The sequence below is a fragment of the Nanorana parkeri genome, unplaced genomic scaffold, assembly GCF_000935625.1.
Source record: "Nanorana parkeri isolate BGI_ZX_2015 unplaced genomic scaffold, ASM93562v1 scaffold1189, whole genome shotgun sequence".
Taxonomy (NCBI): domain Eukaryota; kingdom Metazoa; phylum Chordata; class Amphibia; order Anura; family Dicroglossidae; genus Nanorana; species Nanorana parkeri.
In genome coordinates, this window is record NW_017307457.1 from 382832 (window position 1) to 406948 (window position 24117).

Sequence of the window (24117 nt, forward strand, 5' to 3'; positions counted from 1 at the left end):
CACTTAAAGAATTTTCCATTTATTTACAATGTACAGTTTATATTTTTGCCATGCACGTAAGCCAAAGGTTATTCTGCTCAGCAAATGGCGGAGCCATAAGTGATGTACTGTGTAAACGGTCAAGAAATGCTGAAAAACTGACATTTACATTATGAAAGGGCATATTGCTAAACAGAGTTCTTTTCATATTGATAGAACAGACATTCAGTGTATATATATATATATATATATATAAATAAATGTATTATTATTACTACTACTACCACCACTACTACTACTACACACACATACAAAAACACAAAGACATTGCACCTAAAAAAAAAAAATGATGGAACTATAGATTTTTTGGAGCTTATTTTTATTTATTTTTTCAATAAAGGCTTTTTAAAAGTTGCCTGGTTCTAAACTGGCCCCTACTGCCAGTAACAAAAACACTTTCCCTACATCTCTGAGCTTTCATACAATTATAGAACTCATCAGTGAAAATCTTGCAGCCTACTCTACCTTGTTTCAATGAAACTTTAGTACCTGGCCTCAATTGTAAATCTTTCTGAAAAGTGATATATAATGTAATAGAAAACTAGGGGTCACCAAGTTTTCCTGCAACTATGTAAAAGCACAGAGCTGCTGGCTGCCCTTTCTGTGGCTGTTGAAGGTGTACACATGAAACAGTCATTCAGTTTCTATGATGTTATGGTCATAGGTTTTGTTTTTACTTCTAAAAGCTACCACTAAAAAGTGTTTCTGCATAGTATTTAACAAAAGAACCATTACTACTTATGAAATGAAGCATTACAATATTTTAAGACAGTGGGGCCAGATAATTATTTGATAGAGCAGCGTAGCGACCATCATCGGTAACACGTAAAGCACTTTTACCTTGCAGTATTACAGTCCTGCCGGGGCAGTAACTGCTGGGCGTTAGTAGGTTCTGCACATTTGTCCTGCTGTTTAAACTAGTATACACACATTCACAAAACACACTAGTAGGTTGTTATTTGGCTTCTTCCTTTCGGCCTTGTTGCCCTTTTAGATTACAGACACTCCTCACTTAACGACCGACTTCCGTTCCTACGATTAGGTCATTAATACCAGAGAAAATGAGCTCTAATATACAGTATATGACTTAGGATTACATACTGTAAAAATATATATACACATACACACACACATATATACACACACACAGGGCCGGTGCAACCACTAGGCAGCCGCCAAGGCGCAGCCATGACCAATCATCCCCCCATGGCGCCCCCCATCTATTTCAAATTGCAAAACCCAATAGCAGGCTGGCTATTGCCCCTGCCCACTGAGCAGAGGAGCGGAACTCAGAGACTACTTTCTCTCTCAGGTCCACTCCTCTGCTCAGTGGATGGGGTTTCAATAGCCAGTCTGCTATTGGATATTTCAAATTAAAACAGCCAAGAGCAGTCTGGCTATTGCTCCCAGCTGCTTACATGCCTGCGGAAGCTGCCGGCAGCAGAATGGGGCAGCACGGGGGGAGGGGAATTGGGGGTTGCGCCGGTCTTGCCTAGGGCACATAATAGTCAAGCACCAGCCCGGTGTGTGATATATATATATATATATATATACACACACACACACACTGTAAATACTAATGTACAAGACAGTAGTGAATACTGACCAACTACGGGAGCAAGACTGAGAAGGTGTGATGCAAGATGAGCTTCACCCAAGTTCTCATACAGTGTACAATACTGGCTAGCCGGAGAGCTAGTCCTACGTTCGACTGGCCATTAACCAGGTAAGTTGTTACATGAAGTAGCTGTACAGAAAAGGACATCGTACTTATGGACTCAAAATAATTCTTCTCCATAGCATCTACTGTACAATACATCTATGTAGCAGCTGCATGCTAAGAGTACAATGCCATTTTCGGGGGATGTAGCTATTTTTATATGCAGACACTGCTCTGCTTGATGAAATATCCTATGTCTGTGTGTCTGTATAAGCTCCTCCCCCTACCTTATTATCTAACATACAAGACCGTCAGAGCTGGTGTTTACTAAATTGCTACAGATGTCAGATGCATTAGATCCCAATTCTGTAAAAAAAAAAGCACTGGTAGTTTTTTTGGGCAGAGAGCAATTCTATGCGCCTCCCATAGTAATTCTAAAAACTCAAACCCTTGCTTGCAATTGTATCTTACTAGTGCTTGAATCTACAACTTTCTTCAGAAGTCAGATGTGAAACTTCAGCCACAATGTAGGAGTTGAAAATAAAGTAACAAATATTTATCGGATCACAAGCAACTATTAGGCTGCGTTCACACCTGACCGTTTTGTAGGGCGTTCTACGCACGACGAACGCTCTACAAAACGGTCAAAAATATAAATTGCATTGTAGTCAATGCCCTCGTTCCCACCTCGCCGTATTTCTGCCCGTCCCTTACGCCCTACAAAACGGCCCACGCCTGAAAAGGTCCCGGGACTACTTTGGGCCGTTTTGTAGGGCGTTTTCCATTTGGATACTGCCAAGTAGCCTTTGGAATCGCGCAACTTTTTTACCGCAAATCGCGGTAAAAAAACCGTGTGACAGACGCGCATATTACAATACGCCTAGGTGTGAATGGGGCCTTAGGGCTTGTTCACACCAAATGCAGACAGGATCTGCATGAGTTTCTGCACACGCAGTGCAGTGTGTAATACCGCGTTTTTGATGCGTTCCGAGCTGTTTTTGGTAAGAATATATATATATATTTGTTTAGTTTAAAATGGGCTTTCAATGCGTTCCAGGGCGTTTGCATGCATTTGCATGAGTCCCAGAGCAGGTAAAATAGGGCTTGCTGCATTTTTTTACATGCTCTGGAACTGAACGCTGCGGTGTGAACTAGAGCCCAAAATACCATTGGAATACATTGGACGCAGTTTTGATCCGGTCTGTAACTGCTCTGCTCAAGGAACGCGCTTGGCGTGAACAAGGCCTCAACCCTGATGCCTGGTTGATTTCCATTTATTTTTTACACAATGTGTCATGTTGTAATCTGAAAGAAGTCTAAGAAGGTGTAGAATTTTTGTCTGAAAGAATTGGGTTAATAAAAGATTTCAACAAGTTTTTGTATATCCGAATCCCTCAAAGTATGTTTTTTCCCCCTACAGATTGTGTCACTTCTAGGAATCAGACAGATTTAAAATGTAGCAGCTTTGAAGAGTCGTATAAAATGGTTAAAAATGACAAATTTGAAACTTCAGTAGAGTTGAAAATAAAGTAACAAATATTTATCGGATCACAAGCAACTATTAGGCTGCGTTCACACCTGACCGTTTTGTAGGGCGTTCTACGCACGACGAACGCTCTACAAAACGGTCAAAAATATAAATTGCATTGTAGTCAATGCCCTCGTTCCCACCTCGCCGTATTTCTGCCCGTCCCTTACGCCCTACAAAACGGCCCACGCCTGAAAAGGTCCCGGGACTACTTTGGGCCGTTTTGTAGGGCGTTTTCCATTTGGATACTGCCAAGTAGCCTTTGGAATCGCGCAACTTTTTTACCGCAAATCGCGGTAAAAAAACCGTGTGACAGACGCGCATATTACAATACGCCTAGGTGTGAATGGGGCCTTAGGGCTTGTTCACACCAAATGCAGACAGGATCTGCATGAGTTTCTGCACACGCAGTGCAGTGTGTAATACCGCGTTTTTGATGCGTTCCGAGCTGTTTTTGGTAAGAATATATATATATATTTGTTTAGTTTAAAATGGGCTTTCAATGCGTTCCAGGGCGTTTGCATGCATTTGCATGAGTCCCAGAGCAGGTAAAATAGGGCTTGCTGCATTTTTTTACATGCTCTGGAACTGAACGCTGCGGTGTGAACTAGAGCCCAAAATACCATTGGAATACATTGGACGCAGTTTTGATCCGGTCTGTAACTGCTCTGCTCAAGGAACGCGCTTGGCGTGAACAAGGCCTCAACCCTGATGCCTGGTTGATTTCCATTTATTTTTTACACAATGTGTCATGTTGTAATCTGAAAGAAGTCTAAGAAGGTGTAGAATTTTTGTCTGAAAGAATTGGGTTAATAAAAGATTTCAACAAGTTTTTGTATATCCGAATCCCTCAAAGTATGTTTTTTCCCCCTACAGATTGTGTCACTTCTAGGAATCAGACAGATTTAAAATGTAGCAGCTTTGAAGAGTCGTATAAAATGGTTAAAAATGACAAATTTGAAACTTCAGTTGAAGCGTTCCCATTTTACACTTCATGCTTTATTTCTTGTTGGCTCTGGCTATATTTACAATGGATTCTCACAACTCTGCTGCCATTGTTTGCAAAACTGATTTTAAACATGGTGATTTATATTACCTGTAATTTTTTGGAGAGAATACAAATTCTTGTGTACATTTTCAAGGATATGGAAGAAAAAGAGAAAACACACGAGGTACAGGGCATACAAAAGGTAAGCTCAAACATTTTGTGACATTTTATTACAGGCATCTTAAAAGCGAGGTGAAAAAAAAATTGGTCTCAACAAAATCTATTTCTCCGCCTTCCATTCTAAGCACGCATTAACCATATTGCAGAGTGCTTCCAAACAGCCTTAAATACAAGAAAGAAAAAAAAAATCTTGTCATAAAGGGATGACTTCATGACCTGACACCGTGCAGCTGTATGAGCCGCTTCTTCCATTTAGTGTCTACAGTAACGGCACAGGCTGCGCTTCAGCCATTCTAGAACATTCTCGTTTACAATCTCCGAGCTTTCCGTGGACGGCAGCCATTGTGTGGGATGGGTGTATTATCAGTAAGGGATATCACTTCCAGTCCTCCCATTGTTAACCCTTTGATGGCATGCTGCATTGAAGGAAAAAAAAAACACCACACATAATTAGATATCACTTCATAATTATCCGATAACAAGTTATCACGCTAGTTCGTTATCTGTCTGCGTTCTTAGGAGGCTCGGTTATTTAGAGGCATGATCAATGGTCTGGGGGAGATTTTTGCTTTTCCACTAAACCTGGTAAAACAATATAGGATTTTTACCGATGTTTCCTTTTGATTAAACCTTCTAAAATAAATAAATCCGTACTATTTACATCCTACAGATTATATTAAACTATGTACATAATGGATTGTAGGTCAAATCTCAATAATTTGGAGAGTAACAGGGACACTTGAGTTCACGTCAGTCTCTATTCACTGCAAATTCCATTCCTATAACAAGGTTGTTAAGCAAATTGGTCGCTAAGCGAGGAAAAAGGAAATAAGCTCTAACATACAGTACATGACTTAGGATTGCATGCTGTAAATACTAATGTACAGTACAGTCGTGAATACTGAGACAGTGTGACACAAGATGAGCTTGACCCAAGTTCTCCTACAGTGTACAATAACGACTGGTCGTAAGTTCGGTCCGTCATTACCCAGGTAGGTTGTTAAGTTCACGTCAGTCTATATTTACTTCAAAATGTATTGTTAGGTGTAAGAGATCCTGGCTTAGGGCACAATGGACCCCATTCACACCAAAGTGGTTTGCTTTAAGTCTCCTGAATCCTATTATTTTTATTGGTGCCATTCACAACCAAGTTTTGTGTCGCTTGTAGTTTGAAGTAGTAGATGGCTTCACAGACTTCAATGGGAGCACCTGAAAACGTGTGCAACATGTGTTTTTTTACACCTAACATGCATCCTCCTTTAAGGGGCTTCTCAGGACACAACCGATGACGGGCCCAGATCTGGTTATTTTTTAACTCACATTTTATTGATGGTAAACACTGACCAACACCATCCTTCAGCTATATGATATTCCATAAAATAGGATTCATCCAGAGACAGAACTATTATTTAACTCTTCTATCTACTATCTAGATTACAACTATAATTTAGAATGCATCTCTAGCCAAATACTAGAAACCTTGTCTTTTTTGTTTTTGCTGTCTGTGTCCTGTTGAGGAGATTTCTTTACACTTCTCTTCCCAAAGACAGAACAGAAAGGGAGAAAAATCTTCTTGTAGATAGTGGTTAGCAGAACAGGCTTCGCCATTGGAAAATGTCCCCTCTACTATTGTTTTTCTGGTTACTAGAGGGCAAATATTATTATACAGGATACACTTTAAATATAGTATACTGTACTTACAGCATAGATTAGATAACAAATAACATATAAGCATTTAGAAAAAGGTAAAATGCAGACACCATCTTCCGAAGAGTATAATAATGCTTCATTCAGACGGGCCCCAGCTTTTGTTTTATTTAAAACGCAAGAGAAATTGATCCTGGAACTATAAACAAAGGCTATACTTCCCAGATTTTTCTCCTGCACTTAAATGTACTTGCGTTGTTCAGATTAACGAATCTCCCCCTGAAACCACGGATTTCTCTTTTCTCCCTAAACCCAGTTAAACTGAATGCACCCAAATGCAAGTGTAAATTATACCCTGTAAAATCATTACATGCATTTCTATTTGTTCCAAAATGTCCAACACACCTGAATGATGCTTGAGCAATGCTTAGCTAGGAAGAAAAACCTTTCAGTCATCACACACACAAAATTGGCCGTTAAACTAAGGTCCTCATGTATAAAGATGTCTAAAGGAAGAACAGTTCCTCTTGCACATGACAAGTGGAGGCTTATTTCCTTTCACTGCAATGAAAACCAAACAGCGAGAAGCTAACACGCCACTATGGACAATAAAAGGTTCTTCCTGTAGATAATGTATTTGAAGTATAAGTTCAGAGTGCACAAACGGTTTAAAAAGTCCATACTTACTACTCTTCCAGGTCCCATGCCTTTCACTACAACTCTCACAAAAGAAACACCTTTATTCACAGATTTCTGCAAAGAAAAAGAAAAAGAAAAAAAAAAAAAAAAAAGCAGGGTCATAAGCACGTCATGGAAAGATCAACAATCAAATGAGACACAGGTGCTTGAACTAAATTAACGAGTGCGGAATCTCAGCACGTGCGCTTTCACATTGTCACAACTTGCCGTGCATTCCATCTACAGGAATACACAACACTCCGCACACACCGGTAAAAAGGCAGAAGATGGCCAAGCATTGCGAGGAAACATCCATACCGATCTAGGCAGCAATAAACAATTATACAACAAATACTGCGTGGCAAGCAGGGAGAAAATTGGGAAGGGAAAATCATGGCTTACGAATTAAACCACAGGGGTAGCAGCGTGAACAAATGGAACAGCCAGCTACTAATCTATAAGCTTAAAATGCCTTTTAACGGAACACCTACTGACCATCAAGTTGAAAGATGCATTGTTTTTAAATGGCTTAGGGGGGCCTCGAAGAGGGCCGTATGCTTTAAATATAGATGCACTTTTTTGTCTGTACACTTTGTATTACTTGCAGGTTATAAACCTCATCACGTGTGCCCTCTCCATTAGAATAAACTGTCTAGGGTTTTCCTGTAATGCAATGCAGATTTCTCTGAAGAAGTGAATGGCGGTCAGACTTGGACGGCGTGTAGAAACACGAACACCTGCTGGAGCCCAGACAACTTTGTAGACAGACTAGATGTCAGCTCCCGTGGAGATAAAAGACTACGGAAGGTATTAGAAAGCAGAACTGTCAGCCGATTCAAATTTCAACACTTTCTAAAAGCAGAAACACTATGGAAATGGACAAGCCATTTTCTAGAGTGTGTAGAAGCTCTGAAATAGCCCAGTCATTTCCATTGTGACAAGGTATTAAACAGCTTCTTTCAGTGCAGCCCTATGTCTCATCGTATTTCCAGTGCTAGATTCACAGGCATGTCAGACAACAATATAGAGCAGCACGCTTACTGGTCAAAACTCAATACCGCCCAATCCGACGCACATTTCTTTCTTCCTTCCATTGTTCCTGTAATCCTGTCCTTGCAATTATAACAGATCCTGGTTTTAAATATAGCTGGGCTCATTTTAAATGTGGGGACCATAAATCTGCCCCTAGCAAGAAGCTCTCATTCTACCAATGCAGGTGCAAAATAGCCACTAAAGACTGATTGGATCCTATAGGTAACAATCTTTTTCTTTTTTTAATCAGTCGGTCTACCTTTAAGGAAGAGTACGTTTATATATATATACACACACACACACACACACACACACACACACATATATATAGACATACATACACATACGCTTTTTTTTTTACACAGCTGTACATGAAGAAAAAAATTTCCCCTTTTGTGGCTCTTAAAGGGACGACAGAGACACAGAAAGGAGGCCATCGTTCACTAAATAATGAAGAATGGACCTGATGTAAATCTCTGCACTCTTCTAAAGTGCATATTTTCTCTCTAGGGACATCTGCTCCTCTAAACAAAAGTAAATCAGTCAGGGAATAAATGGCAATATGTAAACAATGAGAGGCTGGTTCAGTGGGACGAGATGTCATGGTAAGGGCTAGTGGATGCGGGCTGTATGTGGAATGCAGTGTCTGAACTGGATCTAACTTTGCATGTTTACACTAAACCTACACTGACCGAACCCTTAAATGGGTGTCACAGAAGTGAAAGGAACATTTCTCCAAGATGACAGTTTGAAATGCACTGACTAATGGTATAATAAAGGAGGCCCTGACCTCAGGATTGGGATCCTCGCACACTTTAACAAATACTCTGATAGCAGAAAGCAACAACTCAATAAAAAGTGTGGTTCACCAAATACTAAAATGGCTTTATCCATCACAAGGTCCTGGCCTGTTTATGGCCCTCAAGAACTCAGATATATTGTTATCGCCAATTATGAGATGCTTCCCTGAAGGAGTTTGTTTTTATGATAGGAAAAGCTCATGATTAGGGGTTGTCTAATAAGGTAAAGGATGCTGAATGGAAAATTGTCACTTTGTAGCTCCAGGAATGATCACATTAGCACACTGCAACATGGATAACATTATTCTATATTTATCATAGTACTCATTGGTTCAGAAAAACCCTGCCCCTGGTATTGCATCTGATTTTACTTAACGTTTTTCAGGGGGGACCCTACAGTGACCGTCACAGCTGACCACTGTCTGCATCACCTTAAAGTTCACATAAGTAACAGTAAAAAGAGACCAATTAGTTCAAGTCTTTCTCATTTGTTTTTACTTGTCTTCCCAAGTATAGACCAATCCCAAACATGTTTAAATTAATTTACTCTTAATTGACTCACTAGCTCTGCTGGAAGGTTCTAAGGTTAGTGTTGGACATTCCTCCTGCTAGTTTGAGGTCAAGTCCCCGTGTTCTTGAACTTAACTTCATACTAAATATTCTGCCTCCTGAGCTTTATCCACACCCTTAATACAAAGAAAGGTTTCAGTCAAAGTCCACCCTTTCCCTACTTTCCTCAAGGCTTTACACTAGGGATGCACCAATACCGATATCTGTGCCGATACTGGGCATTTTTACGAGTACCAAGTGCTAATACCGGCGGTTTACATTTCTAAACACAAGAGGCTGCCATAAGGTCCCGCACTTGCTGGGGACCTTGCAGCACCTGTTTACAGTGCCAGCCAGCCACACTTCTCCTCCTTCCTGCCACCCACCCAGCACTGTGGAGTCCCGCCCACGCATCCCTGGTGAGACCCTGCACTTGCTCGCACAGTCCTGGAGAGAACCCACAGGCAGCCCTGGTGAAACCCTGCACGCAGCCCCCGGCTGACCCGCACCTGGGCGCAGAAAGCCCTGGAAAGACCCTGCATGTAGATTATGTAGCTCCATATTATTCTGCACTGCTGTATAATGTATTGCGGGGATTTGTAGTCCTCTATAGCTGGTGGTATTCTGCATTGCTATAAGATGTATTGCTGAAATGTGTAGTTCTTTTACAGCTTGGAGTCAGTGGCAGAACTACCTGGATCGCAGCTGTGTCCGGGCCCTGGCGCTCCACCAATGTCCTAAAATCATTAGTCTGTATTGTTTTAGAAAAAATGCCATAGGACACTAAAAAAAATAATATTGGTATCAGTGAGTACTTGAAGAAAAGTAGCGGTACTCGTGGTATCGGTGCATCCTTACTTTACACATTATGTTCCTGTAGTCTTCCTGTCAGCTTTTATTCCCTACAGTAAGTGAGGGCTCCAGAACTGGACACAGTATTCTAAAACAAGGTGCAACTTAAGCTCTATACCAGGGGTAGACCCTTCAGCTGTGTTGAAACGCACAAGAAAGCACACTCGCATGAGGTGGAAACAGGCGTATTACCAGCTTTCCTGGTTATCCAAGTTTGTTACAATTGGTCAAAAGGTGCTTAAAAGCAATGACCACTTGGGTAGAGTTCCACAGTGGACAGAGCTGTCGGAGCATAAAGTTAGATAAAATGTGCATGTATTCAAATACACAAACAGAAATGGCATCTGCATGAAATTTATATTTATCCTTGCATTTTTGCAGAACTCCTCTGTCAAATCTACTTTCCTCCCGCAATGTGAAAACCATGCTGGTAGGTTAATAACACCTGACGAGAGACTCTACCCAAAGGGGCAATGACTAATGAGAACGGTTACATGTGTTCTGTACAATGCTGTGCAAAAAAACCCAGCAAATAATACAACTGTATAAACAAACTAAACCACTCCATCAGTAGTATAAATTCACTATTTCCTTTCTTTTGAACTTGCCACAATTCCTTGGCGGATTCTTAGAGTCAAAGTTTATTTAGAAATTATGCTCTATGCACAATATTATAAATCAGGAGTGAGATGTAAGACTAGTGTGGGCAAATTCAGCTGCTACATGTCTAAACCTATAAACACAGAACACAAAAGCAGATAAAGACCCAGGTCCAGAACATGAGGACAAATAAAGCAAATGGGGAGAAAGGTAAAATAAACTTACTTTTAATATATTTTAGAATATATTTTAGAATTACAAGTTAATGCTTGGATAGGCAGCATATGGGAATACAAATTATAAATAAAAAAAAATATATATATATACATAAAAAATTACATTTTAATTATAGCAGTGATCTGTACTATAAGCAATATGTGACAGCAGATTTCCATTACTGGAGTTACATTAGTGAATTATGTCTATTCGGCCCAAGCCCTAAAAAATGAAATTACATGTATGTGCAATACAAAAAACAAATATTTTGCCAGTGTCACCGACCTTCTCTGGATTACCTAGAATCTCTTTTTTTTTTTATACGATTGCTGATTAATGCTGCTGGAAAAGGCCATATCAAGGGTAGCATAAAATAATAATTTCAGTAACAGTGAACACAGAGGTCACAAAGGCCTTTTATGTAACGGTGAACAGAAAACTCTGATGGGTTTATCATTTCACAGGCTTGTCCTAATTAGTTTTATTTTGTGAAGTGAAACATTGTGACCTGCCGATGCTGCTAATCATGCTGGGAAATCTCTGTAGGAAAGAAGAAAACAGACTACACAGTGCCTGGACCACGCTACTGACAACACTGGGTTGGTGCTGCCACCAAGTGGAAGCTGCCGGTGTAATCATTCCAATTTTCTAACATTATTAGTGAGAAATAACCCAAACTGGCGGTAACTGGCCTGGAGTGAATGCAACAAGTAATGGCTCTTCTTAAGCAAAACATTAGAGGAAAAAAAAAAGAAGGGAGCAGCTTTCTGATTAGAGGGAAATTTTACAAAAAGATCCTATTGAAGTGTATGTCGATCTGCGTGAACTTCACCCACAGCTAGATCCTGTTGACCCTCCTATTTCTCCATGAGTGTTGAGAGATTACCAAGTGCGTTTTTTTTTTCTCTCTATTAAAGCAAACATTAAAGCAGATCTTGCATGAAAATGCATGGTTCATTTCTCCCTTGCAGTTATTAGACTCCATAAAAACACACAACACTATTATCACACAGCCACTGGTACTTGCATTACTGTATGCCCATTCATTTTGCTTCCACGGTGATCTCATTAATTCCATCACCTGATTTACTCCTTTGCTGTGGCTTCATTCACTAACAAGGTCCCTGTGGAGTCACCACAACGTGCACAATCCGCCACCTGGGGCTACAGATCAACATCAAGCCTCTCTCTGCACACGCAACACAGTAACTCTCCTGCAGATGGGGACTTGTGACCCGCTTAACTCTTCACTCACATGACTTTGATTGACACAAGGGTAGAATGATCAGTAGAAAACCTGTGATTCATTGCATATGGGCATTAGCAATGTATGCAAGGAATCATGTAGTGCCAGTGGCAGGCGTGAATAAGAAAAGCTGTGCACACTCCCTGTATGGAAGTTACAGGGAGTGTGCACAGAGCACTGCACCCAGAAACATAAAATCATAGGTTTAAAGATGAGACATTAAAAAAATAGAGATTTTAAAGAGAGAGATTTGCTTTCATTATGAGGGTTTAGTACTACTTTATATAACAAAATGCATTACCTTGGTGCGGGTGGCATTACTGGGCCTTCTTGAGGGATCCTGGGAAAACTTACAATCGCAATCTCTGTATGAATGCATTCCTGCACAATACTTATTTGGGATACTACGCTTTCCCAGGACCCTGGGAGAACGTCACCGGTGCCCACAGAAAGATGCCAGAAGCCAGGTTGTAGGTGAGGTTATTTATCTTAGTAGTGTTCACCGAGTGTTTATCAATCAGGATGGGTGTGGGTGGGCAACATAAGACCTTGCAGTTTAATTGTTTAAAGAATAATTGCACTTTAAAACAAAGTGCACTTATCCTTTTGGACCCTTTAAGCTGGCCTAACCTGTCCTACCCTCTCACTCCACAGATGGATGCTTAATGAGCTCTGAAGGCTCATATACCTCTGTCTCCTGGCTGGGGGATAGCCCCATAGAAATCTTTGGAGGTGTACTGCACAGGCATGGCCATAATGTAAATAAACTACAGAAGCCAGGCCCATCAGAACTCGGTAAGTATGCATCTCTGGAGGAGGGGAGGGGGGGGGGGGACACCTTGACTGCCTTTAGGCGATCCCTAAAGACTCATCTCTTCAGGGAAACCTATCCCACCTCAACCTAACCGCTCGACTATCACGTTCTCAAACAATTCATCCCCACGCAGCTCCCTCCTCATGTATCACTTCCCCCTCCCTTTTAGATTGTAAGCCCTCAGGGGCAGGGCCCTCCTTACCATCTTGTCTTGAATTGTATTGTGATTGTAATGTCTGCACTATATTGTAAAGCGCTGTGCATACTGTTGGCGCTATATAAATCCTGTATAATAATAATAATAATAATAGTGTATTTCCACTTTTGCCATCAAATTTGGGAAGACCTATGTTTATGTGCTCCCATTCATAGAGCATCACGGGAAAAATAAATATATGAAATACCTTTTAGATGTATTTTTGCAGCAAGCAACATGACTGAATCCAGATTTTTCTGAGCTCCTTCACAGTGATCTATCCTTCTAGAAAGACTTAACTAAAATTTGTGGATTGCGTTTCCCTCATTAAACTTAAAGTGACATTAAAGTCACAAATCCACCCCCCGCTCATGATGCTTCAAGGACTTCCCTTAAATGATGCCTCTTGATCTGATCATCTTCTTCCTTCCACTTGTATTCAGCAATCCCTCCAGCGCTGGTACCGGTCTCTGATTCAGCGCAGACTCCTCATATCCCACGGTGTCTGCCCAACGTGCAGGTTCATGGCTGAGTGCATTCACCTCCACTCCCGGCCGATGATCACTACTGCACATGTGCCGCTCCTATCCTGCTGCTTGGCTGCTTAGGAAGCTTCAGATCTACAGCCAGGAGTGAGCGATGGAGACACAGGTACGTTTTTACCTTTTTTTTAAAAATGTTTTTGCATATATCTTCTGCTTGCTAGCAGTAGATATATGCAAAAAAGGAGACACATTCTACTCTCAGTAACATACACTGCAAACCCCTCACAACCCCAACATTACAAAGAAGGAGAAACCAGATAGAAACTTTAATTCTTAAAGTGACACTAAACTCGTTAGTTAAGGTACTTGAATGTATTTTTAAGATTTAACTCCTAACAAAAATGTACCTTTTGTGTGCATCACTCAGCTGTAGATCCTCAAATCATCTCTGAATTGGTGCTGACACTACTGTGTCAAAGTAGCCACCGCTCCAAGCTCACTCCTGTGATGGACTACAAACTCAATACAAAATAGTAAACTAAACAGAGATTGTAGTCCATCCCGGGGGCGAGCTTGGAGCGCTGGCTACTTTACAACACACACAGGGATCATGGGGAGTAAAAGTAGCCATCCTCCAGAAGGAAGGACAGTGTCAACACCAATTCAGAGATGATTTGAGGATCTACAGCCGAGTTATGCACAAATAAGATACATTCAAGTACCTTAACTATTTACAAAAATGTATTTTTAAGATTTAACTCCTGAGTTTAGTGTCACTTTAAGAAGCCAAGAAACCTTAACCCAAGTAAAAGCAATTTAAACTGCAAGAAGCATTGTAAATGGGAACATGTAACATATATAAAATAGGTGTTATCCCAATTTGGCTGCAAAAGTGGAAATAAACTTTAAAAGGGGCCAAAAGGATAGGTACACTTGGTGTTAAAGATCTCATACGGATTATTTGCCCACTGGATGAAAAATCCAACATTGGCTTTTCTAATACCTGTAAAAACAGCTTTTAAATGAGAGACTGACAATCATCCTCAGTAAACATTTGCAATGCATTTGTCAAAACCTTTCAGCTGCTTTCTTGCTGGCCTTACAGCACCTTCAGCTCCACTATGGGAGTACAGAACAGCGATCCTAATGGGAATGCTGGCTGTAGCATTAAACAAGCTTTTGGCAGGAAATGTGCAAACTTCAGCAACAGCGATGAGCTAAATGGTTAGAAATTCCGGATGAAAAATCAGTAAATTATTATTTTTTTAGCCTCCTGAATATATACCCGACGATTTTTCTAATCAGCAGAGAATCATACATCATAAATCACCACTGCCTGGATTTCTAAACTGTGCCCATCTTCAACTATCTACACCTAAATACTTAGGAGAATCCAATTTGATCTGCAAGTTTCCAGTTTAAGTCTACTCTAGTCCATATTGCTGAAGTCTGCTTACAGATGAGAAGTGCAAACACTGGCCTCTGAGCCTACTGCAGCTTCCCCCGCAGACATCAATGTGTGACTACAAACTGCATTATCATGTTACAAGAGGCTGCAGAAGCAGTGCATGAGTTACCCATGCAAGGGGCATGTACAGTTATGAAAAGGAGCGTTTTAAAAAGCAGATCCAGGCAACAACGCAACTGGGCCAAAATCAGAATGTGCAATGACCTGGTGGCTTTGCTGCTTTCCCTTATCGTTAAACCCGCTCGGCCATTTGTCAGATTTCAATGCTGTGAAAGTTTGACGGAGAATTACTCTGTCATGCAACATTGTACCTAAACTCATTTTATACCATATTTTGAGGCATATAGAGTTTTCTTTCAGTGGTATTTAATAACCACATTTTTTTTAAAGAAGGGGTTGCACCAAGAAGTAATGAATGATGACTTATCCATTAATTGCTTCCTTTACTCTCCCCTACCTGATAGAAGAGGAAGGGTGGGGGCTTGGCAATGTAAACATTGCCATGTGATTGCTGTGATAACCAATCACAAAAATCACAGGGCACGGAGCTGGTCCAATTGGTTCTGTGTCTGAAGCTGCTGCTTCCCACAGCAGGAGCACTGGCTTCTGCAGCCTCCTGCACACAGGCAACCATGGGAGAACGTGCAGTTATGACCTCCTGGAACAATGAGGCTGTTGACTGGCTGTAAATGTAAAGTGGCTAAAAATGCTGCAAGTACCTGTTGATAATGTAACAAATCAAGTTAGCTCCTACCATGCAGTAGTGAGCCAGCAATGCTACCTCTGTTGCAGTGAAATCTTAAGCAGTGTTGTCTTCCTTACTGGATAATAGAACACCCCTCCCTTTCTCCTTTGTTGTTGTCGTAGAGTTTTTAGCTGGAAGTTCAGAGCTCACTAGATTTTTTGCAGGATCAACTGGTATTTTTTCATACTTGGAAACATGGGGAAGCGTACACATATTACAAAGATTTACTGATGTTCACATCTCACATTGCACATTAAACCCATAGAAACTGGCAAAGTAGTTTCTACAACCAAAAGTATGCTTGCACATTATGGCACACTTACCTGAAATGTGTTCTCTCCTCCAGCGCTGACTGATCTGCTCTCTCAGCGCCATTCCGTCCATCGCCGCTGCCATATCTTCCCTCTGCTTCTTCCAGGTCCCTGTCGTCCTGTCCAACCACTAGACTGCCTGCGATGCAGTAACTAATCCTTGGTATCCTGCAGATGCTGGGAAGGACCCGGGATAGTACACAGCATGGCACATGCGCCATACAGTGTACACAAAATATAACCACTGCAAGAAGTTAGAAACAGCTGTTTTCTTGGGCGGAAGTGACTTCAAGTGTCTAATCTTTAAAAAAAAAAAAAAATCTAATTTCTAGCAGTTTTTTTTTTTTTAGGATTACTTTGGCTTTAAGCGAGATGTGATCTATAAATACAAGGACTATAAAATCAAAGAGTCTGACAATCCTGTAGCGCATCACTTCTCTGATCCAAAACAAGAAAGAAAAAAAAAAAAAAAAGGAAGAAAGAAGGATTTCTCTGAACAATAAATGCACTTTTTTTCCAGGAACTTCCACCCACTAAGCTTGGTACTTAAGACTTACCGTTGCTGCTGCAATCCCAGTGGTTTGGGCTGCTACTGTGGAGCTTTTCTTGGCATTTTTGTAGCCCTCAGTACCACACGATGCACGCACTAGAGGCTTGTTGTCAAAGCTTGTGACTTGAATATGTGTGCTGCAACATAAAAGTACACATTACATGTAAGTACATCCATTTGATATGCAGATTGGAACCATTAGAGCTGCAGAAGGGCATTACCCCCAAAAAGCAATGATGCTGGAGGTATCCATAACATCACTAGGTAAAGTAATGGCATGAACCACGGTGCTAGTGCTAAATAATTGGAAATACAGATGTTTTAGAAGTTTGCTTAAACATTTACAATAAAGCACAATATTTTTTCTGATTCTTGTATCTATCCAGTAGTGTCTGCCTCCCTTTAAAGTTTACAGTCATGTGAAAAAGAAAGTACACCCTCTTGGAATGTTATGGTTTTGCATATCAGGACCTAATAAAAAATCAGCTGGTCCTTACCAGGTCGTAAAATTAGGTAAATACATGCTCAGATGAACAACACATGACATATTACACTGTGTCATTATTTATTTTACAAACAAAGCCAAAATGGAGAAGCCATGTGTGGAAAAATTAAGTACACCTTATGATTCAATAGCTTGTAGAACCACCTTTAGCAGGAATAACTTGAAGTAATCGTTTTCTGTATAACTATCAGTCTCTCGCATCGTTGTGGAGGAATTCTGTCCCATTTTTCTTTACAACTTTGCTTCAGTTCATTGAGGTTTGCTGGTATTTGTTTATGCACAGCTCTCTTAAGGTCCTGCAATAGCATTTCAATCGGGTTGAGGTCCTGACTTTGACTGGACCATTGCCACACCTTGATGCTTTTCTTTTCCAGCCATTCTGTTGTAGATTTGCTGGTGTGCTTGTGATCACTGTCCAGTTGCATGGCCAAATTTCTGAAAAGGTTTACCTGTCGGACAGATGGCCTCATATTTGACTCTAGAACACTTTGTTATACAGAGGAGTTCATGGTCGACTCAATAACTGCCAGGTGCCCAGGTTCTGAGACTGCAAAACAAGCCCAAATCATGACCCCTCCACCACAGTGCTTAAACGTTGGTATGAGGTGTTTGTGCGGATATGTTGTGTTTGGTTTTTACCAAATGTGGCGCTGTGCATTATGGTCAAACATTTCCACTTTGGTCTGGTCTGTTCAAAGGACATTGTTGCAGAAGTCTTGTGGTTTGTTCAGATGCAACTTTGCAAACCTAAGCTGTGCTGCCATGTTCTTTTTAGAGAGAAGAGGCTTTCTCTTGGCAACCCTTCCAAACAAAATCATACCTGTTCAGTCTTTCTAATTGTACGGTCATGAACTTTAACATTTAACACGGTAACTGAGGCCAGTGGAGTCTGAGATGTAACTCTGAGGTGTTTTGCAATATCCCTGAACATTGCACGGGCTGGTCTGGAGACATCCACTCCAGGGAACAGTGGCAACTGTCCTGAATGTTTTCCACTTGAATCTTCCTCACTGTAGAATGATGGACTTTTCTTTCGTTTGGAAATGGCTTTATAATGCGGCAAGAACAATTGCTTCTCTAAGGCTGGCCATACACCTATCAATTTTTTTTGTTAAACCCATGGGCTGAACAAAAAAATAAATTAACGCTATTCCGCCATCAACACAAACCACGTGTCGATTGAGGAATCCCACTGTTTGCACTGTATTCTGACAGGTGCCGCCGGCACCTGTCAGAATACCCAATCAGAACGGGCAGCATTTTGGCTGCCAGCTCTGACCGTACAAAGATTTTCCAGCAAGCTCCTTCGATCAGCTGATTGAGGAATGCCAGCTGAAAGGGAGCCGACAGCCGCACACACTGTGGGAATTTCGTCTGGTATATTAAAAACCAGCCGAAATTCAGCCAGTGTTTGGGCACCTTAAGGTCACTTCTAATGTCTTTCCTCCATGGCATTGTGTAAACACACACCTGAATGCTCCAGACCAGCAAACTGCTAAAACTTCAGCTTTTATAGAGGTGGTCACACTTGCCGATTATCAATTATTCAAGGGCATTTGATTTGCAGCACCTGGCTACCATTTACCTCTTAATTCCTATGGAAGCAGTAAGGGTGTACTTAGTTTTTCACACAACTTCTCCTTTTTGGCTATATGTTTGTAAAATAGATAATGACATGGTATAATTTGTCATCTGTTGTTCATCTGAGGTTGTAGTTACCTAATTTTAAAACCTGCTAAGGAACAGATGATTTTTATTATGTTCCGATATGTAAAAACATGACATTTCAAAGAGGGTGTACTTTCTTTTTTTACCCGACTGTATACTAATCCTCCACCATATCAAAAGCAACATTTGCTGTAAGAACTGTGCAGGGAGCTATTCTGAACTTCCATGAAGAAAAACAGGACTGGGACCCAATATTTTCCTTTGTAGAATCTCATTGTTTTGTTATGCATTTCAATTAAACACTTAGGTATTCCATCAACAGCTCACGCTGTGCAGAACGCAGGGAGGCAGACCGTTCCCCATTCCTCTCCAGCATGGCAGGTGGCATTACATAGCAGGACATGGCAAGACAAATGTATTACAGCTGCTCACAATTCAAACAATATTGATTGCTATTCATTAGGTACCTTTCACTTAACTGGTGCATGGTGTGCGGGCCCAGAAGGACGAACACCAGCGCTCAGCTTGAGCCTGATGACTGAGATGGCATCCATGTGTTTGCTGAACACTGCCATCTCCCATCATTAAGACAATGTGAGACTTAAATCCACCATATCATATACAGTGACATGATGTGGGTTCCTAACATAGAAGACAGTTTTAAGGAAAAACCAATCCAGTCTTTCTAAATGCAGAAAACTTGACAATCATCAAAAGGTCATCATGTACAGCACACTAAAATGCTAAAAGCAACATAAGGTACTTCTAATGTAATGATGATTAGCTATTGCTCAGGTTATAGAACACCAGAATTGCATAATCAGAGAGCCTACAGTCCCTCTAACTGCTAGGTACAGGCTTCCAGCTCATGGACAAAACCTACTGTTCCCAGGGCCATTAGCCCAGCCAGGGACATTATAAAGTGCGTGTCATTGAAGCAGAATATACCGACTGCTCCGATTAAACATCAGCAACAATAAAAGGCACCATCACATGAATGCACTGAATACTTCTAGCACACCAGCATCTACATGACGATGTAACACATCAGTAATGGCTGTAGCATCTCGGATTATGCAGTGCTGGTGTTATTGTAGTCACATATAAAATGTTTTTTATTTAATTTTTATCCCAAATAAACATCCTGCCAGACTGGGGAGAGCAGTTGGATTGGTCCAGGGTTCTTCAGTTAGGGTAATGGCAGAGAGGCATCATCTAGGAAAAGCTGGGGTGTGACAGGTACTCCTAGAACTGTATGGTTGGAGTATGAAGGTTACACCAAGAACCATGTAACCAGGGTATGACAGGTAGTCTTAGAACTGTACAGTAGGGCTACTTCCACCAGTGCACGAGGAAAGCCAAACACCAAAAATCACCAGATAACAGGCTTGAAAGTTTGCTGTCCAGGGTGACCATAAACACTGATTTTTGGAGAATCTTCAGCACGGAATAAATACTCTCCATTCTGAACTTCTTGAAGATCAAAAATGTAGGATCATCCTGAACTTCCCTCCTTGTTTGGGCAGAAAAACATGAGGATAGAATCCCTGATAAAGCCGATTCTCAGGAATGGGAACAACCACTTTGAGAGGCAAGAGACTGGATACAATTCTCCAGCAACGCTGCTTTTCTCTGATCCTCCAGCCTTGTTAGGAAGAAAAAAAACTGCTAATTCTAGCCAATAGCCTTCTCTTAACAAGTTGAGAATATACTGACTGAATTATTTTCCCGCTGATCATAAATTAAATGTCTCCTCCCCCCACCTCTCCTCTGGCGTCATTTGGTATCTTTCTCAGAGAAGTCAGGAGTAGTAAAGAGCAAACATCCTTAAAGATTCTCTGTGTTTAAAGCCAATCTAGCAGAGGCTCTAAAAGATTACAGACAAGGTATCCAAGGCTTGCACAGTCGGAGGTACCTTAAAAGTCTGTATACACTGTATATTTAAAAAAAAAAATGACTCTAGGACCCCAGAAGCCAACTGATGAAACTGTCTCAGTAAACTAAAGTCAGAACCAACATATCATACTTGTTCTGGGTTAGTGCTTCAAACTATTCAAAGAATCGCTACAATTTGCAGAAGACGTCAGCAATGGGACCCTCCAAGTTTCTTTTTCCTAAAAACAAAAAGCTTTTCTGAGCCAATACACGTGTGCACTCAACATTTCTCTACTGTTTTCTGTTGCAGATTCACCTAAAAAGTTGTGCTGATAATACAGGGGATTCAATAACAAATTGACATTCCCAAACTGAAAGCTTGACTTCATGAGGTTCAAAACTCAATGTTCTGTAATACACTGGAATCATTAGTGAATTCATCAAGTGTCTTACAAAGTACACGAATAGCTGGTTCATTTGTTAAGCCTCCACAGTTAGACTAATCAGTCATTCGGTAGCCCAGTAAGCCTAGCGTGTTTCTCCATTGATAGCAATATGTATTAAGAGTAACAGAAACAAGCAGAAGGGAACTTGTTCTGAGAGTTTTGTTTAAAATATTGAGTATCAAACGTTGTTGCTTAAATACATTCCCAAATAAAGATGTTGCCATGAAAGGATCATGTTAATACTCAGCTTTACCACAGTCTGCACCACTGAACATAGATCTGTAGCATACCCCAAACTCTGCAGAAACCAATACTTCTGGGAGATCTCCTGTGTCCCCTGCAAGGTTCAGTGGTTCCTGCTGTTGACTTACACATTGATACAGTTTACAGTAGTGATGTGGAGATATGGCAGGAGAAACAACTATGTGCTGCAGGGAACACAGGAAAATAGAAACTACCTGAACACTAGCATAGCATTAAGTCTGGGATGTGTTTGACATATGTGAATGACATATGCAGAGTTTCAAACAACATACAGTTGGCAAATCCAGGCTCTTTATACCAGAACAAACAGGTCGGCAACTTTATTTTGAAAGTGTAGCTATAGCTATTTTCTTAGTTTTGAATAGAAAAAGGGAAAGGTTAGAACTCCTGTCAAGTTTTACTGGGGTTCCGTTAGAGAGATTTTCACTCACTTTCTGTTCTGGTGACAACACTTTTTTAGACAGGAAGTGAGAAAAATCTGCAAAAGAAAAAACATCTTCTGCTGAATGTAACAAAATAGAAAAAAACATTATTTTGCCTGCGCTGCCATTAGAGATTGCCCCTCATTTCCTGTCCTAGGGACAACCTGTTTAACCGGAGAGGAAATGAGGTAACCTCTCCAATGGAACCTCCAATGGCAGTAACACCTGATAGAGTAATGGAGGATAATGGAGGATTAGAACCCCTATCCAAAACTAAACTATAGTTACACTTCTGAATAATTTTTCTGAAACACTCAATGTTTACCATTTCTGAAAGTACCTAATGTGGATTGTGAACTTCTGATCATGTCCAACTTCACATATCACTTTTTAACCTCACCTACGCGATTGGTAAGGAAGTCTGAAGCGAGGACAGGCTCACATCACTTCACACATGCCCTACGGTGCCCAAATTACAACTACAGATTAGTAGGTGACACAGATTACTAGACCCACCAGCCGGTAACAGATACATCACTAATCTTTCAAATGTAATAAAGGTAAACATTCTAATGTGATGGTCAATATAGACTTACTACTACTGATAGAACTGTTCTCACTTACTTGTTATATGTGGCTTTTATATGGACAATTGGCAATTCTTCAAACTTTATACCACCCCATCGCAAAGGGCTGGACTCCCCAGGCACAGGTGGAACCAGGCTGTAAACATACAAAAAATAATTAAAATATCACAAAGAAGGCTGTTTAAACTTTACAACTTGTATACAGATTATATTAAGCTTCTTAGCCAAAGTTTGCTTTAAGAGTACAATCATACGGATGGTTCTGAATCTCTTGAACTGCCAGAGAAATGGCCACTCGTGGGGACTGTCAATACATTGTAGTACCAGACAGGGCTGTCCATCTCTTGAACTACAACTGTGACTGGACAGTGGCAGGAGAAGCAGCACAGTGATGAGCTCATCTCTCTCTCACTCTGTTCTCTCTTCTTATCAGCATGCTTCTTGTCAGCACATGAACTGAGTGACTCCTTGCACTGATTCCATCTCTCACTCTCTACAAGGATGAAGAGAGGCCACTGCAGGAGACTGATACCAGGTCAAATTCAAGTATTTTCATTGCTTGCATGAGTCCCCAACCGCAGGCGCTGCCATTGTAATCCTTACTGGTTTGAACGGTTTCTAAGGTCTTCTGGCTGAAATATCTATCATATAGAGGCACCAGGCCAAGTCTAGATATACTGCTGGGAGAAGAAGGACTAGGGATTCCAAAAAATCTGGGTTATGATCGCACTTTCACAGGAGAGGTTTTTGTAGCCTTCTGTAATGTAACTGTGCCCAGGTGACCACTTGAATAGAGGCAGTCATTGGTCTGAGACACCTCCTGACCTGTCCGAGAGACACTAAAAGATGTGCCCTCATTGTCTGAACAGTGGACATGATCCTGGACAATGAAAGGGCTGGGGGATATTTTGACCCACTGTTGGCTGAACTGAGACAGTTTCAAGAGTCAGCGCCATTTATATTCTTTGGAAGCAGGCTTAAGAGGAGTCCACTCTTAGGCTTGTTCTATTAAAGGCTTACTTTCTTTGCATCCTAGCATTCAGGGGTTTGTTGAGATTGGCCCTGGGGGCCTCTGAAAAAATTAGCTTAGAGATTAAAATAATGGTTAAAAAGTAGATACATCTCCTCCACCTCTTCCAAAGAATAAAGATCTGGTGGGTCCATGGGCATTCTGGTTAGGGTCCACCGTCTCTCCCTCCTCTGCTGAACTATCACCAGTGGATTCCTCCTGCTCTTCTGCCCAAGGTGAACTGGTAAAGCAACTGCTGGGGGCCAAAGGGCTCTATTTGGAAGCAGATTCAGTTCTCATTTAATCTATAAACTCCCTTATTATCAAAGAGGATTCAGCAGCCACCAGCTTTTTTAATGTACAGTATACTTTACAGAATGGTTTAGGGTAGGTGGAGAATAACATGGTTTTATGTAGGATGAGAATGACCTGCTACAATAGACACATCTTTACTTAGGGTGATTGGATTCTGGTGCCGCTGAAGCGCATTTGTTTTCTACATGTGTACTAGTAAGAAGAATCAGGACAGGTTGGTATGAGCACAGGAGAAACAAATATGGGGAAAGAAGAAAGAGGGACACCCTGTCCTACCCTAAAGGACACTCTAGTGCTACCAAAATCCCAACACAGCAAAAGAAATGTACACAGGCTAATCCCAGCAGCAGTTCTGAAGACAGGAACAGAAGCTTTCTGTGTACCAGGCACAGTTATCTGCTGTGAATGATCACCTGCCTTGCAGCCCAGATCCATAGTGAGG

The 24117-nt window shown here is 41.0% G+C and overlaps 1 protein-coding gene across 1 annotated transcript in view; it reads right to left on the reverse strand.

The window, feature by feature from the left end:
• Nucleotides 1-4381: 4381 nt before the first annotated feature.
• The window catches only part of MRPS11 (mitochondrial ribosomal protein S11), a 24955-nt gene continuing 5219 nt past the window's right edge, over nucleotides 4382-24117 (reverse strand). Inside the window, exons 3-6 of the mRNA XM_018568447.1 lie at nucleotides 22389-22487; nucleotides 16592-16721; nucleotides 6730-6795; nucleotides 4382-4811 (exon numbers count right to left, since the gene is read on the reverse strand). Of these exons, the coding sequence (XP_018423949.1) occupies nucleotides 4704-4811; nucleotides 6730-6795; nucleotides 16592-16721; nucleotides 22389-22487 (403 nt within the window). The 3' untranslated portion in view covers nucleotides 4382-4703. The remainder of the gene's footprint in view (nucleotides 4812-6729; nucleotides 6796-16591; nucleotides 16722-22388; nucleotides 22488-24117) is intronic.